At 41.3% G+C, this 17,322-nt stretch overlaps 1 protein-coding gene and 1 long non-coding RNA gene across 2 annotated transcripts in view; one reads left to right on the forward strand and one right to left on the reverse strand.

Annotated features, from left to right (window-relative positions):
• Positions 1-77: 77 nt before the first annotated feature.
• Positions 78-8,489, reverse strand: ANKRD1 (ankyrin repeat domain 1). Its single transcript, XM_058841241.1, has 9 exons — positions 8,336-8,489; positions 6,986-7,165; positions 5,044-5,181; positions 4,847-4,954; positions 4,104-4,202; positions 2,859-2,957; positions 2,622-2,720; positions 2,164-2,262; positions 78-990 (listed from the first exon to the last, which is right to left on the reverse strand). The coding sequence occupies exons 1-9, from the start codon at positions 8,363-8,365 to the stop codon at positions 880-882; spliced, it is 963 nt and encodes a 320-aa protein (XP_058697224.1). The 5' UTR covers positions 8,366-8,489; the 3' UTR covers positions 78-879.
• Positions 8,490-16,016: 7,527 nt separating this feature from the next.
• The window catches only part of LOC131580241 (uncharacterized), a 31,515-nt gene continuing 30,209 nt past the window's right edge, over positions 16,017-17,322 (forward strand). The window contains exon 1 of the long non-coding RNA XR_009277836.1: positions 16,017-16,147. This is a non-coding gene — a long non-coding RNA (uncharacterized LOC131580241). The remainder of the gene's footprint in view (positions 16,148-17,322) is intronic.

Below are 17,322 nucleotides of genomic sequence, written 5' to 3' on the forward strand. Positions count from 1 at the left end.
ATTTTACAGCAGACACACTGTGAACTTCCTTTAAAGAGAGACAGAATTACCCCATGCATGCTCACCACTCCAGCAAGTAAAAAGAACCACTCTATTAATTTAATGTGAAATGGATCAGTTCAAAATTTACAGAAAAAGCAGTACAAATTTACAAATATACATAATCTGATTTTGCATTCTTCTATCATCATACTTTGTAGTAGTCAAATTTTAAAAAAATTCACTTCCCTGATACAGTCTCCTCTCACCTTCACAACATTGTATCTGAATCCTTCAGTCCAGAGGCGTACATGGTGGTTGCAGCTCTGTCCTCGAGCTCGTTAGCAACCACGATTGCCAAACCCTGAGTAAACACCATTACTGAACTACTTCATTAAATCCACTTGGCACCTCAGTATACCTTCTTCCATTGCTCTTCCACATACCGCCACTCAATTCACAGGTTATTTTAGTAGTGAGACAAGGCAACAGTTACAAGTATTTGCTATTTAGAGCTATTGGAAGGCTTGAGGAAAGTTGCTAATCTAGTTGAAAATGCTGCCATTTAAGACAAAAGGATTTGTGTTGCTGGCAAAAATTGCATTTAGACCATCTATTAAAAAAAAAAAAATAGCTTAAGTAATGAGCATCATTAAAAATTACTTTTAAATAAATAAATAATAAATAGAAATAAATAAAGCTATTTTAGAGCTAGTGGAATTTTAACACTCAACCTGTGTTTTAAAATAATTTCTTTGCAAGTTTCTTGCAGTTTTCAGTGAAGGCACCTCAAATAATCCAGTGTCATAAATATTTTCAATATATGTTCAAGGACATTTTCATCCAGGTTTGTGGAAACCATTTCAAAGCAGCAAGAAGAGCATGGTCTGGTTTCTCTCTTCAGAATTTGCCTAGACGGGCACTCTTTTTGGAATTGTCTTTCAGGCTGTTGAATATCTCTTTGGTGCCATTCTGCCACTGAAGAACAAGATCCATAGGGGTTTTCCCTTCCTGGTTAAAAGAAACAGGAATATTTAATTTCATCCAGTGATGGCCAAGTCCTTGTTCTTTCCTAAATATTTGTTCAGTGCATCTGCATGATGTGAATCCCTTCTGCATACACAGGCTTAGACTTACTCTTGCACCCCTGAGGTCAGAGTACTTCTGCTCTACAAATCTAGTCCCAGTCCTGGTCAGACCCATGACGAAAATTCCCTGGGTTTCAGTGTGTTTAGGCAAATGCTGTGACCAGCAGAACATGTGGGTGTTCCTTTTGTTCTAGTTTCAAGTGATTAGAAACATATTTAGGTGCAATCTCAGTAAGACACTCTTCGTATAATGTAAAATTCAGATAAGAATGAATTAGGGTATGAACCACAGGAATTAAGTAGGACCAATTTTTGTGTGCAGACAAAGTCTGAGTGAGCAAGTCTTTGGCCTTTGGGGCTGTGCCTTCCATAATTGTCATACTCCGATGAGGGATAATGCTGGGAGCAGCCACACTTCAGGGAGGTGGGCAGAGAGTGCTTCAGTGACTGTTTTCTTCCTTGTCCCCTGGGTTTTGACCAATTGTCAGTCAAAACTGGCAATGTAAAACCCATGCCACTGCTGCTAGGTTTGGATCTGGGAGAAAAGTCAAGTGTTATATTTAACAAGTGGTTACAGAGCTGGAGCAAAGCTGCCGCTGCAGTGGCTCTGAGCACAGCCAGGGTGGGATTGCTGTGTCTGTGCTCAGCCACAGGGGTTTGTTGCCCAGCAGTAAGGTTAACAGCCAGTCCTCCAGGTGTAGTGCTGGGGCTGGCCCTCAGCTGTGGCTTTAACTAAAAGGAGATTTCTCTTACAAGCTCAGAGCTTTGTTGTCTCTGTGGTGGCTGAAGCCTGGGAGTTGTGCAGGAAGTGTCTGTCTATTACATCTTTTCATTATATGAGTAATTAAAATAAATCACAGAAAAGTGTGATGTTGTCTAAGTGCAGATAGTGGGTTCTGGTTTTAAAAGAGGTACTGAGTTTTCCTCTCTTCTCTGATCTCCCCCAAGTTACCCTTTCCCTGTCTCAGCTCTGCTTTAATTAGCTCTGAAGTGATCTAATTAAGTCTGTTCAAAATAGTCTCTCCCGGTCTTGTCTTGAAAGCCGTGGAACGGCTCTGGTGGGAAACCTATTTTAAAGCATTTTAAAATCACTTACGCAGTTCTTCAGAGTCAGATCTGCTCCGTGCAGAATCAGAAGCCTGATGATTTTGTAGCGGTTCAGCCTCACGGCGTCGTGCATTGGCGTGTCTCCTTCCTAGAGGTGCGGAGCACATTGTGAGCGCTGCCGGGGGCACTGCCGGCCGCCCCAGCTGGGGGCTCTGCGGGTCTGTGCGGGGCTCTGTGGGGCCGTGCGGGGCTCTGTGGGGCCGTGTGGGGCTCTGTGGGGCCGTGCGGGGCTCTGTGGGGCCGTGCGGGGCTCTGCGGGGCTCTGCGGGGCCGTGCGGGGCTCTGTGGGGCCGTGCGGGGCTCTGTGGGGCCGTGCGGGGCTCTGCGGGGCCGTGCGGGGCTCTGCGGGGCCGTGCGGGGCTCTGCGGGGCCGTGCGGGGCTCTGCGGGGCCGTGCGGGGCTCTGCCGGGCCGTGTGGGGCTGTGCGGGGCCCTGTGGGGCGCTTACCCTGTCCCTGGCGTTGAGATCTGCCTCGCAGGCAATGAGGTGCTCGCCGCAGTCGTAGCGACCCGTCCGCACTGCCACGTGCAAGGGCGTGCTGAGCAGCTGAGGGTCAGGGAGGAGACGGTCAGTGACAACCAACAGGTCAAAGCTGCTTCAAAAACAGCTGCTAGAAACTACTGGGAGTAAGGGACAGCTTTTCGTCTTCAATTAAAAAAGCTGCAGACTTCCTGAAGCACGTACCTTGTCTCTTGCATTTATGTTTATCCCTTTGTCCAGTAAGAATTTCAGAACATCCAGATTCCCACCCCGGCATGCCCAGTGCAGAGCTGTAGAATGAAGCTTTAATAGGAAAAAGAAATTAAAAATATTTTAATACAACATTATATTGAAATGTTATACTTAAAACGTTATATTTAAAAAACCTATTTTAATCAAATTAATTTAATTCATTTAATCAAGTTAAATTAATTGTATGCGATTTAACTTAGAGCACATCACTGCGATCACACAGTGATCACAGTTTCCAGTAAAAAAAAGTTGTTTCTGGTAAAACAAAAATTGTTTCTAGCAACAGCTTTTCTTATTTTGTCCTAATTTCTTTAGTACTGTGAATTTCTCACTCTTCACATTCATTGCGTATTACTCCTAAAGACAGATCTTGGCAACGCTGCTGTGGGAGAGGATGTGTTTTGTCTATTCTTTGAGCTTAGAAGTTACCTTTAGCCAGGTATGTGGCTGGTATATGCTATTTAATTTTTTTTATTCAATGCCTTTTGGGTTCTAAAATGCATAGAAAATGAAGTTCAAGGGAAAGAATAATTCTCTTTAAAAAACAAACAAATCCCCAAGTTATGCAAGTCCACAAAGGGAATTAAAACCCCTTTCCTCTACAAGATTTAGCATCTCTGCCCTGAGCTGTGCTGGAAAGAGTCCCTTGCTGGTCCCATCTGCCTGTCATTCCGTGAGCACCGGTGGGTTAAGCAAGGGGAGCAAGGCTGGACGGTGCCAACTGTTCAGCAAAGGGAAAAGGGTGGAGGAGCAAAGAAACAGCTGCAGAAGCTGTTGATACTCAGGGGCCCTTGTGGCCAGAATTCCAGAGGAGCAGGGGGCTCTCCCAAGCACAGCCTTGAAATCCTGGTGTGCGTTGTGCTGACCCTGGACACCTGCGTGGGACAGCGCTGTGTGAGCACCTGCCAGCAGGCTGAGGTGGGAGCCTGAGCCCAGCTCTCTTTTTGCCCTAGGCTTTCTTGTTTGTGGCACTCTGCTGGCCAGCACTTCCTGTGTTTTCCAACCATTTTGGCACAGGGAGGCAGATGCTCCCTCCTGAAACCTCTTCTCCACAATGTTATTTTAAGAATAATCTTCAAAGACATTGTAAGGCCTTTCAGACTCCTCCTCTATGAGAAGCACTTCTATAAATGGTTCTCCTGGCACATACAAGGTAATGAGCAGATTTTGGAGAGAGGTGTGAGTGGATGTGCATACCATGTCTTTCTGTTCAAGCTGGGCCCCAGCTTCCACCAACTTCTTCACCACCTCTAGATGTCCTTCAGAGCACGCCCTGTGCAGCGCGGTGCGTTTGTACTGGCAATTGAAACAGTGCAAAGTTAGTTATTGTATATGGCACAAAGGTATCTTCAAATCTCTTCTCCCGCCCTCCCTCAGATGATGGCAAACATACATACATACTCCATGCTGATTCCTTTTAAAGTCCTAATACTTTTGTGACCTGAAATCTGCTAAAATTTTAATAGCAACCTGATAGCTGAGAGCTGCCTACCCAGCATTTAAAAGGATTGGAGAAATACCTGCCGTATGGCATCCAGATTTAAAATAATGCCTGTTGAGTTCCCCATCCAACATGCTACACTGTGTTTTGAAAGTGCAGCTTATGCATTATGGAGTATGAGGGCAGACACTTATTTCTGTTGTTCTGCAGAAAAATTTCTTACCCCTTTTTCCATAGCATTGGAAGAGCAACTTATATGGAAAATCAGGTTCTCCTGGGCACCAACAGCCCTCTTTTAAATATAAAGACTCTTTTGAGGTAATATGATTTGGAAGGGTCTCAGTGGCCACTAGAAAACTTGATGTACAAAACTTCCAGCATTTATTTACTTTCCCCCACCCCTCTTTTCCTTTCATGACAGTGGAATCTAAAAACCTCATGGTAAAAGTTGTTTTTGCTCTCTTCTGTAGCAGGCTTTGCGTCAGGAAGAAGACTGTACCTTATCACAGACATTTGGATCCCCTTTGTCTGACAGGTATTTTTCAATTACTGGCAACTTATTCTCCAGTGCAGCTTTGAAGAATGTGGGAACATCCACAGGTCCTGTCTGAAGGAAAGAATACAGAGAACATAAATGTGTGTGGCACAAACCCCCATTAATGTTTTCCCAGAATAAGATACTTGGAAGTAACTTACTATAACTTCTGGTTCAGGTTTCTTTAAAACAGGTACTTTCACTTTCTTGTATCTTTTCTTCTTCTTCAGCTCAATAATTTTTTCAAGATCTTCCAAGTTTTCAAGTTTTGACCTGGCCTCTAATTTCTTCTTCTTCAGCTGAAACAAATCAGGGAAGGCAGCAAGTTGAGCTGTGTGACCACCTCTTCCTTTCAGAGTGGCAGGAAACAGTGATACTATTCAGCTGAATTCAATTAAGACTGGATGAACTTTGAAATTAATTTTTTGTTTTTTTAGATAGGGCTAGTTGACCATTACAATAAGTTGCTAACTATGTGAGAAATTCTACCTCATGTATAACTTTTCATATACCGTTAGACCACTCCCTAACTTCTTGAGCCATATGCTGTGACATTAATTTAGGCCAGGAGTCAGAGCAGCTCTGCTGTCTCTTCTGGCACAACAATTTTAAAAATCTCATGTGCAGTTTATGAGAGCTGGAAAGCTCCTGCAGTTTCAACTGACTCACTTCCACCAAGTGATTTTCTTCAATCACTTTTTTTTTTCTTTTTAATGATGCAGCCTCTAAATTACTGGAGCTTAGTTTTCTTTGCCTAAAAACATAACCTCAAGATAAGAATAAGGTTTAGAATGATCCCAGCATTTCAGTCCACAAGTGTTACTACATTTTGGGAAGCCATGAAGAATGTCCTTAGTGTCCTTGATGGGGCAGTTCAATAAATGTTTAAGTCTTCTCCAAACCTGCTTGTAAAAAGCATCTGGGCATGAAGTCAGTGTGGGGCACTGCTGACACCAAGGGCAAGTGTGTTGCCTGAACTGAGACCCCACAAGGTGTCCTGGACTTCAGAAGGGAGACTCGAGCAAGGGCTAACAGGGTGAATACAGCTGACAGATTCTGTCCCATGGTGTGATTAAGAGTGAATACACTGGTGACACCCTGTCACATAGTATACAGTTTTGTCAAATGAATTCTTATTCAAGTTATTTCCACCTCTTTTTATTGTTCTCTGCATTTGTGGTTTGATCTGCAGATCATTGGCCTAATAGAAAATAATTATGTTGACTGTGAATAACTGGAAACCCACAAAGTTCTTAGGAACATGCTTTGAAGGAACTCAAAGGAACAAACTTTGAAGGAACTTTGTAGCCAGTAATGATGTCTCTGTTGAAGTTTAAAAAGTAGGTTTTATTCTAATGTTTCTGAGACTGACTTTCTCACTCTTCATTTTTTAGAACAGAGTCTTATTTCCCCTGCTACTTAAACTTCATCGTTTCAAAATAATTTTAAATTTTTAGGCCAGTTGATTACAAATTCACAAAAAAAAAAAAATAAATATTACAGCTACTGTGTTATTGGGGGAAAAAAACCATCAATTCTTAGGGATCTAGGGAGAATTGTCATGCTCCAAGAACAGAAATTGGTACTTTTCTGTAGACCACTATGTGTTTCATTTGTAACTGTTCTTCCCAAATGTGCTAGTAAGCGTAATGCTGTGTTTTCATAAAAATAATATTTTCATGTTAATTAAGGCTTCTGGCTTCATAAATGCACTCTTACACCTTTTGTGGGTTAGTTATTTTTGGTAGCAGTCATTAGGTGTGCAATCTGAAGGTGTCTCGCTGGTTCTGCTTGCTCCCCCCTCACTGACAGCCAGCAGCAGGTGACCCCTGGGCAGCTCTCAGGGTTTCAGTCAGACAGTATAGGGGATGCTTTAGCTTCTACCTCCAAGTGCTGCTGCCTGCACCCACAGACTAGAGAGGTGAGCAGATCTCCATGGTCCTCAGTGGACTTTAGACCAACCTCCTTTGTGGTGGTCTCCCAAAGATTTTTCTAGCTCCCCATGCATGTATTTCTAGCTTAGAGAGAGGCAGAACTTCAAGGACTGCAGCAGGAGATGTATACATGATGATAAAAATCCAAGCAGAAAACACAAGAGCCTACCTCTGCTTCTAGTTTTTTCTCCTTCTCATAAGCCAGATCACCTCGGGTCAGTGAGTGCTCAGGGACTGTCTTCAGGTCCTCCTGCTTCTCTAACCTTACAGCAGCTTCATACTCTCCATTTTTGAAGTCCTCAGGGAGGAAGCTGCCAGTCTCTTTATCATCCACCTTCTTCCCAGTCACCTGTAAATGCAAACACAATATAATATCATCAGTGGATTCCTGACTGCAGTAGCCACCACCTGGGAACATGGATTGCCTAGGGCTGACTGCAGCTCATCCCTGCCCTCTCTCGGAGTGTGTGACAGCCAGGACAGGCCATTCTGCCTGTGCCTGCATTAACTGGGGATGCAACTGGCTTGGGCACTTCTCCCATGCAGTTAAATCAGGTTGCTGAGTGATTTCAAGGCTGGTTTTATCCATTGCTGTCAGTACCCAAGTCCCATTTATAGCAGAATGGCAGAAGCTATGTGATGCTGTGCAGCAGCACAGCTTTCAATAGTTTTCAGAAATATTTCTGATGCCCAATTAAGCGTGTACAGAGATAACTTGTTAAACTTAATAGAGGCAAATGTGTATTTTGAGAGCGGTTCATGTGGCCTAGACTGCCTTTCTGTTTGATTGCCTTGTAAAATTGTATTTGTTACAGAGTCTAATGCAGAAGAAACTATGAGCACCTTGACAAAGAGTTCAATACAGCATTAACTAGTTAGGCATTGTATCTTAACAAAGCCATCTGGGAAAATAAATGCAGTGCTTCACTGAGTCATTCCTGTTTTCCCAGTTTCTCAATCAGATCATTCTTAGTCTGAATCCTGCAGTGGAATGTCCCATTACTTGTGGTCTAGACCTAATTTTTCAAAGACTTTTACATCATGAACAGCAGTGGCTGTAGGAATTGCTAGTTTATTATTAGAACACAATACAATTATTAAGATGTTAATTTAGTATTATAAAATACTGTAGTTTCCCTGCATTAATATGTTGTCCCAGTCCCTTATTAGATTGGAATTACCTAGTGTGATCATAACATTACTGGCTTCTAAAAATATATATAAATTAAAATCAAGGACAAAGTCAAATAAATAACTAAATTTTGATTGACCTTTTCCTGGTGAACTGTGATGTGTTGTCAAATCAAAACAGCTGTATAGTTGTATCTGTGGTGAGACCCTTTCCCAAGAACTTAAAATGAAAATATAATAATATAACAAAAAGTATTTTACACATAGAGTGCTGCAGTGCTGATAGCCTGCTAAATCAGAGATCCACAAGTGTCGTCTTTTTCTGCCTGCTCTAATGACAATCTAGAAAACAATTAATTGTGAGTAAATGAAAGAAGGTTGCACCTACCAGCTCTTCTACTTTCATCATCATCGTCATGTTTGCTGGTGAGCGAAGGCTGTGCTCCTGTATGGCTGAAACCTCCCAGGGCTCAGGCCAGCTCTGCAGGGACCACCACGCTCACTGCACTTATATATCTTTGGGAGAACTGTGCTTGAATGAGATAATCTTCCAACCTGGGAATCCAAGTATGCCCCTTGCGCTTGCCAGCTGAGAGGTGGTTCACGCTCATTCCAGACACGTTAACGAGCCAGATCTGGTGTCCAGGCAGCCAAGGGCGTCAGCCGGGCGAGGAAGGGTGAGAGCCCCACAGTCTGACCACACCAGTATGGGAATCAGAATGAAATGTGAGCTCATCATTCCTTTGGCAGTGACTGCACTGCTCAGCAATGCGAGCCATTCTGTGCTCCCAGTGCCCACTAGGACAGCTGTCTGTTGATACAGCGTTATAACTTCATCTTCTTTTTTTTTAATTGACATTCAGATGACTGTAAGACACTGGAAAGGGTAAGTGGCTTATGTACAGGGCTTATAGCAATATCTTTCTGATAAATGGATTACTTCTAGTCTCAAAAAGCCATTCTCTTCATTGCTATTTATTCTTGGGTGATAAACACTTTTAGGGGAAAGGCTTTTTCTCATCATGATGACAGTCTTCTATATTTGTTGGAAGGAATTCTCTGAAAGGATTACTATAGCAGAATGATGTCTCCAGTGCTAAAAGGGCCTATGACACGATAAGTTACAATCAGTGTAAGATATCAAAACACTAAGATTTGCATTTTTCTGGACCCTTGTCAATGATTATAAGCCAAATAAAAAAGGGAAAACTTAATACTGTTTTCTCAGGCAATATTTTCCTTCTGAATATGAGAGAATAGGTGCCCAGAAGTGATTTATTTATTTTTTCTGATAAGGTGAGATACACACAAATCTATGTAAATAATGTGTGTGTTTTGGGGAAAAAGAGCTATTGAATCCTTTGGGAAAGCTTATCTTATGCTAGGAATCAGAGTAGTCTGGAATCAAGAGAATGATCACTAGCAGAAAGCAGTTTTATAAGAGGAAGAGGCACTAATCTTTGCATTCAGAGTGTGGATAAATGCCAAGAAACATCAGTTCTGTGACAGTGCAATGCCTGGAGCGCCTGTCCAGTGAGGTATGCAGGTCACCTGGCTGAAATGAATACAGCAGCTCAGGTGCTTCAAGGACAACACGTACATCAGTGCTTCACCAAATTGAGACCTATCTCGGGTGTTGTTTATATCATTAGCATCATTAGCATGCTGCATTCCTGACATTGACCTTTCAAGGTGTCTCTCCTCTGAACTATCCCCCAGTAATCCGAGTACATCCAAACTTGTCTTCTAGTGCCCATCATACCTATGCCCTCCCTTTCCCTGAAATGAAGCTGGACATCAGGTGGTTCCTTTACCACTCAGAATATATATGACATTAGAGGATGAGTCCCAGAACGAAAATAGAGTATGTGCTAGCAACACAACCTTTCAGAACATTTTTTTCCAAACTTAAGTACAGCAACGCTATCATTCCCCCCTAGTGGTATGTTCTGAATCACACTGCCAGGCTTTTTCTCACTGCAGTTTTGTACTCCTGCTAAATGTCTCTATAAGAGGCAGCTCTGGCTCTTTTTTTTTGTGTGTGTGTGTTCTAACAGCTTACATCAATCTGTTCAATTCTCTGATTTTTATTTGGGAGATTGTCTTGAAATCCACAGCCCTAACGGGATGGCTGTGTAGAATGCTTCTAGTTTAGTGAAAACAGATCACAGCAGAGACCTGGCACAGAAATATAGACGTTTGCTTTTAGAACAAAAACTGTTTAAGGAACTGCAAACTTCCTCTGGACTCGTTTTTTTGAAGCTTACTTTTCCCTTTTTTTCTTTCCCTTTGTTTTTTTTTTTAACAGCTTGATATATAAAACTGACTCAGCAAAACCTAACGTGGAAGCTTTAAGTGGGTAGATCTTCCTCTGCAAATGGGACATAAATCCAGAGCCAGAGTAGCTTTACAGGAAAACTCAGTGCCCTGAGGGGAACCAAGTTCTCACGAGTGCTACCGAAACACCACAGTTTATTCATCTTTAAAGCATCCCATCCATGACGATTAAAAGAATTGTAAAGAATAAAATATTCCTTGATTATCCCAAGTATCTATTTTAAAAGAGTGGCACCCAGAAACCCACTTTAACCTAAGGCTGGGATCTAAATTAACCTAACAGTAAATGCTTTAAAGCTAAATGTCATGTAAACAAAGGCAACACTATTGAAATAGCAGAAATGCATCAGTTTGTATCAGCTAAGACTCTTGGCTTATCACTATTGCTTAATATTGGAGGGGGAAGTAGATAATGAGCTTGTAACCTTGTACTGGATGGTAACCACTCAATTGCCTTTCATCAAGTGATTTCTCGTTAAGGTGGTAATAGCAGATGTCAGTGGGCGAAGTGTAACAGGAATCTGAAAAACTCTTGCCACCCCACTGAAGGATAAGGGCAGAGAAATCATCTGCAAGGTGTGAGGCAACTGGATATTGTCACAAAAATCCTGTACAGAGAAAATACGAAAGGACAGCAGGCACAGCATGACAGGGAGAAATCTGTGGCACACCCTGTTCCCTGCTACCAAAATGGAACTCTCTGACTAGAGTAAAGAATGTTTGTAATTAATTTTTCTAAGTGATTAATGGTAGAGTGAAAGCATCATGTGATAAAAATGATATTGCCACCTCCTGTCAAGTGTGTGACCATCGTGTTTTCAACTCGTCTACCTTACATTTTCCAGTTCTCTGCCCTTGGCTCTGCCCATGCACCCATAGATGCTGCCCTTGAATGCCACTGTGCCTGAATTCCTGTTGTCCATTTCCTGCTGCTAAGTAAAGGTATGAAAAAATCAGGTGCTGAGGAGTGGTTATGGGCCAAAGAGATTATTGAGCCAGCAAACTCTTCCACATGTGTGCAGTCAAAGATAAATTCATAACCAAAGTACACAGAAGAAGTAGTAACCCACAAGTTACTCCTGCTTGGATTAGTGATGTGTTAGTGTGTAATGGCATGTTTATTTTGCAGTGTGTGTGTGCACCCAGCACTTATATATCCCAGCACCTTACATATCCACAGGCAACAGAGCAGTATATAATTGCATATTGCAAAAAAATGCATTTATTTCCTCTTCTTTCTTTTTAGCTGTTGGTTTTCCATAAAAGATAGGAAACACTTTTATTTGTCTAACATATACTCTTCGATACTTTTGTCAAGAAGTTAATTGATTTGAGAATTAGTTAACTGTGATATGATAATTATAGCACTCATTTTTTAACTTTTTCAACATAGCAATATATATATGTCTATCTGCTTTTTCTAAAATGTTCAGGAAATTGCTATATAATCTGATTGGAGAGTACTTATCAATTTTTTGGGTCTAAAACTAAAAGGAAGTATACTGTCTTCTCAGTGGGAAAAAATCCCACAAAACATTTTTATCCAGGTATGTTAAGCTAGTCAAATACATAGTTAGAATGTAAGAATTTATTGAATAAAAAGATGAGGTTCATTTTTCCATTTTTTCAGATCATTAGCAGATTGCTGGTGTGGCCAACACAGTTCTCTGGTGTCAAAACTCAAAGCAACAATGAGTCAAGAGTTGCATCACTTCAGATAAGCTTAAAAAAACCTCTTCAAATTACATAAGGGTTGGGGATCTCACATAACAGGAAAAAATACAACTGATTTCTGCTCAAAAACAAGGTGTTTGAATGTATCTGAGGCTGTGAGCTTCATCACAATAGCATTTCTACAACACATGAATCTAGATAACTCATTTGAATGGCTCTCAGGGAATAAGCAAGTGCACCAAAACACATCAGAAGTTGTTATCTGTGGTCAAGTGGGTTTATCTCTTAGGTGCTTGCCTTTCTAGTTAGCAGTACAGGTCAGGGTCCCGCTGCTCCAACCCGTGCTGATGCTGTTCACATAACCTCTGACTGCATTTGTGTGTGGGAGATAATGTACATCATTTCCTCAGCTACTGCAAAAAGGCTTTTCTGTGGAAGTGTGGAGTTGTCTTAAAGGTTTCTACTGTTCAGAACTACTCCAGAACAACTCCAAGTCAGGCAGGAAAAGAGAGTGCTTAAAGTAAAGAACAGTGAGTGCCTGCCTGCAAATCCTGGCCACCTGAGTCGCAATCCAACACTGGCCACTTGCTCTGCAGTAAAGCATGGCCAGTACTTCTGAATAGCAGCAAGGGAGAATTCATCTTCACTCTGGAGAAGCTGTGGCATTTTTAAACTTTATTTTTATTTAGAATTTCACATTGCCTGACTTAAAACCTCCAGTTATTGAATCTTGGTAAAGCTTTGCCTAAAAGCTCCTAATTGCTCCCTCTCATCCCAGTAGTGCAATGCCTTTTTTTCTATGTAAGTGTAAGGGGCTGCTGTAGTTTTGGGTGATAGAAACATCCCTCTGAAATGCTGCATGGCATGAAATGCACAGGACAAAATCCAGGTCCTAGCTGTCCTTTGCTCCACTTACATAGCAAAAGCAGCAGCTCAGGGGCCATTGGAGAGCTCCAGCAGGAAGCAGTGCAAGACTTCACAGGCTGTACCTGAGGAAGTGATGGTCACTTGCAACTGGCTGCTTCTGTTTTAGGAATTCCACTCTGCAAAGGTGTCAGATTTCATGTGGAGTTTTTGACAGCAGTGACCAAGTAACATCCAGCCATTGCTTTTCCCATTACAGCATATGTTGAAGTAGTTATCCAACAGGATTCCCAAATCCCTCTCCAGGCAGAATCAACCAAATTGCATTCCTCCCAAGGGGAGACTTTGAGAAGCCATCAGGTCCAAGTTTCTGCTCAAAACAAGGTAAAAATTGAACTCAGGTAAGGCTGTTCCAGGCTTCATCCAAACAGATCTTAAAAACCTCCAAGAAAAGAGTTTTCATAACATCCCTGGCCATCCTGATCCAATGTCTGATTTTCCTCGTAGCAATTTCTTTTTCCTTATATATAGCCGAAACTTCCCCACTTTCAATTTATGATCATAGTGTCTCATTCTCTTCCCACAAACCTCAGTAAAGAGCCTGGCTCTGCTTTCTTTGTAACTTCCTGCCAGGCTGTTTTTACTTTCCCTGAAACCTTGTCTTCTCCAGGCTGGACAAGTCCAGCTCTCCCAGCCATTTCTTAGACCATGAGTGCTCCAGCCCCCGGCCATCCTGGGACTGATTTTACATCATTGTTTGGACACGTGATGAAAATACTAAACTATGTTGTACCAGGAACTGATCCTTGTGGGAATCTGCTGGATATAGTTCCACTCGTTACTCTCACCACTTTGCAATCTGTCAGTGTGCCAACTTCTAGATCTTCCAAAGTGCATCCTTTTAATTCCATACAATGCATGCTTTTTAATCATACCGACATATGCCATGAAATGAAATGCCTTTGGCAAGACCCAAGTAAACTACATTAATATGAATGCTATTCTCAACCAGACCTTTCATTCTGCAAAAAGACACTTTTTTATAAAGCTTTGCTTTGCATCTAGCCCCACAGGTTGGCATCCGTTTCATGTAATTCGTCTGATTCTGTCTTGATAAAGCTTTGGTTAATAACTTGTCCCCCTGTTTTCCCAGAACTGAGTCAGGTCAGCCAGCCTGTTGTTAACTCTTTCATCATTTTCAGCAGTCAAAACATCTTGGGAGCTAAGAAAAAATGAAAAGGAGCTGTTCTGCTTTACTGGCACTGAAGTTGGCCTGTGATATCTTTGGATGCAGCCCACATGGATCTCTACCTGAGGGAGATTCCTGCTTCTTGCGAATAAAAGTGAGCTCAGAGAATCAAGGTGATAAAGTATTGGATGGATTTTGCTTTAAAATATGAGGATGTTTTCATAAAGCATTGATTTTTTAATCTCTGAGCTAAACAGTAATGTGTCACATCCCTGTTATAAGATGTGCACTCAGGCAGCCTCTCTCATTTATTGGAATTGTATCCACTATAATGTTAGAAACAGCTTGAGGAGAATTTTAAAATCACTATTACCTGATATACCTGATAAGGGAAAAAATAACCCTTTTAGGTTTTTATTTTGGGGAAAGAGGGATTATTGTTTTGGGTTTTGTTTTTACTTTTAACATTTTGCAATTAAAATGTAAATGTGCAAATCTGCTTCACATTAAAATTGCTGAAAAGCTATTTCTCCTCTTTCATGAGGTTTCAGTAGGATATCATTTTTATCCAAGCTGTGTTTAAAAAATATTTCCTTTGATTCCGATAATACCAGTGCGGGTGGAAAAGCATTGATGCAAATTTGGAGTTACATTACATCATATGTTGGTCATCCTCTTGGGGCTCGAAGACAGTTACTTCTGTGACTGCAAATAGGACACAAAAATACTTTTTCTCTTTTCTGACAGTTTATTATAGGTATACAGCGTATACTAAGAAAGAAGTTTGAGCTTAATTTTAGAGAAGAGAGCAAGAAAAATGCCAACAAAAAAAAAAGACAAGCAAAAAACCCAAATACATCTTTTCCTCTAAAGTTTCATAATCAGACAAATTTATGTCTGTGATGAATTTGGAGAAAGACCTTGTGTCCTTCTGTAACATAGAAGTTTTACAGGAGTCTCTTGTGAAACTGGCATGGGGTTTCTGTATTCTGTTTCATTTCAGGTTCACAAAGTGTAGGGAGTGCGTGCAAAGGGACAAAAGAGGTCTAAATTGGTTTCTCTGGGTCTGAAAACTGCAATGTCTTGATCTACAGACACTGTTTTTAGGAAGTTTCTATTTCACAAAGAAAAATACTAAAAATCTCCCCCATAGCTATTCTGTCTCAGCAAAGGCATCTTCACAGCACAGCCAGCTGGATAAGGAGACCATGGGGTAGGTCTTTTCCTCAGAAAAGCTGTTGTTATCCAGAGGAGCTAGAGAGGTGACTTGGCTGTGACCAGGACCAGCCAGCACTTCCTGAAGCTCTGCCCATATCTAATTCACATACCCTGTGAGATATTTGCTATGAGCTCTGCTTCTTTTTTCATGTTTTTTCAACCATCTGTGTGGCAAAGACAGTGTAGGCATAGGCTGTTCACACTCTAAAATCATAGAAAGAGAGGGAAGATCCTTCTTTTTCCTCCCCCTCCTGCATCGATAGAGAGGATGCAGGACAACATTAATCCAAATGAAACACTAAATTTCATGGGGAAGAAGTGCAAAAACAAATGCATACTTTTTTTTTCTCATGGATATAAGAAAAAAAAATCAAGAAACTGAGATACTGAAGGGCAGTGTCATTTGTCACTGCCCAGTTTTTCACATGGCCAAGGGTTGTGGCTGAGTGACCACAGGAGTGAATGTATTCCCAGAGTTTCCTGCCTGAATGGCAATGAAGAGGCCAGTGCCTTTTCTGACACTTGGATTTAGACAGCTGGGTTGTCTTTATTGCAAGTGAGTGGCCAGTAAATTCTGTTGAGTAACCTAATGTTTTCATATGGTGGTGTGTGATGAGGAAGGGAAAAGGCATTGCTTTCCCACTAAGCAGCATGAGTCAGAGAACTGGTTTGGAGGAAATGAGAAATCACCAGGGGCTTTGCCAAGAAACTGCAGCTTGTGAGACACAGCAGAGTTTGGCTAGTTATTTTGTTTTCTTCATACAGTCTCTCTGTAATTCTTAGTTTTGGCAGAAAGTGGAAAAGAAATATTGAAACATAGAATGTCTAAATTCCACCGGGCTCCTGGCTTTCCTGTAGCAAGGAAGAGTTGGACATCTCTGACTGACTACAACTTTGTCTGAATTCCAGCTCCAATAGGTATGGAAAAACTTTTTCCTTTTATTTTTCAATATGCTTAAGCCTTACTTGTCAGAGGCCAAACACATGGTAACAGTCTGAGCTCTTAGGTTTGCATGTGCTGGCTCAGAATGCCAGACTGATGAGGTTAGATCCAGGTACAGGTGAATTTGTGATTACCCTTGCAATTTCCTTTTGGGCTTTACTCTTTCAGTGTTTGATCACAGAAATCAGGAGAAATGTTTCCCTGTCTTTTGGGGAGAAAAGAATTCACTTGAGACATATAGGGCATCTGTCACCTCCTGTCAGAAATCCCTACAGGTGACCTAGAGACTTTACTGCTTCATTTTCTATTGACATTTCAAAGAACTACTTTTTTTTACTCAGCTGCATAAGCAATAGTGCACATGCTCATTATGTTCTTGGGCGAGAAATTATTCTAGACAACAGATGAAAGCAAATCCAATTTTGCTTTTCTCTTTATTACAAGTTGGTAAATACTTAGCTATCAACCCAAGAAAAGCAGCAGCCTTGCTGTCTGGGTTATCTCTTTATGTTTTTGCTGCAGTATGTCACCCAGTTTTTCTAAAATTTATACCACCTGCACCCAAGGGCCATGGCCCCCATCAGAACTTTTGATACATGCATGAAATCAATGAATACATGTTTATTTGGTGGCTGGCTGTAACAGAATGAAGACATTGAAAAAGCTGTCTTTTTCCTGGGTGCCAGAAGTAATTTATATATAAAACTCAGGAAAAAAAAAGTAGTACCTGGAGTATGGTGTTAAAATGTAATTTTATTTGCTTTTAATTACAGCTGTACATTTGAGAAGGGCACTTTTTAATCTCTTATCAAAGCATTCTATTTTCCTTTGATCTAACAATAATTTATTGAGTGCAGTTGCCACCAGCATCTGTAATTCTTCTTAAAATCCCTCTATGCATTCCACTTTCTTCCAGGCTGGCCTTTTTCTGTCCATCATGTTAAACGAATTTTCCCTTTTGTTTATATGTGCATCTTCCATTTGTCTCCACTGGGGTTAGAGGCACTCACATACAATGAATAGTCCTTTGAAGTGTATGTTTTCTTCATATTTTGTTTCACATGATCATTAATTAATATGATTATTTGCCACTCAGGGAGATCTCAGTTATCTGTATTAATGGAGCCTTTAGAATGGGGGGGAAAACAAC

This window comes from Poecile atricapillus, chromosome 6 (assembly GCF_030490865.1).
Source record: "Poecile atricapillus isolate bPoeAtr1 chromosome 6, bPoeAtr1.hap1, whole genome shotgun sequence".
Lineage (NCBI taxonomy): Eukaryota > Metazoa > Chordata > Aves > Passeriformes > Paridae > Poecile > Poecile atricapillus.

Bases quoted from the DNA above. Each gene is read 5' to 3' on its own strand.
- ANKRD1 (XM_058841241.1), bottom strand. From the start codon at position 8,365: ATGACGATGATGATGAAAGTAGAAGAGCTG. The intron at 7,166-8,335 runs GTAGGTGCAACC...TTGCATTTACAG, and splicing joins TGATGAAAGTAGAAGAGCTG to GTGACTGGGAAGAAGGTGGA. The intron at 2,958-4,103 runs GTATGCACATCC...TTCCTATTAAAG, and splicing joins AGCTTGAACAGAAAGACATG to CTTCATTCTACAGCTCTGCA.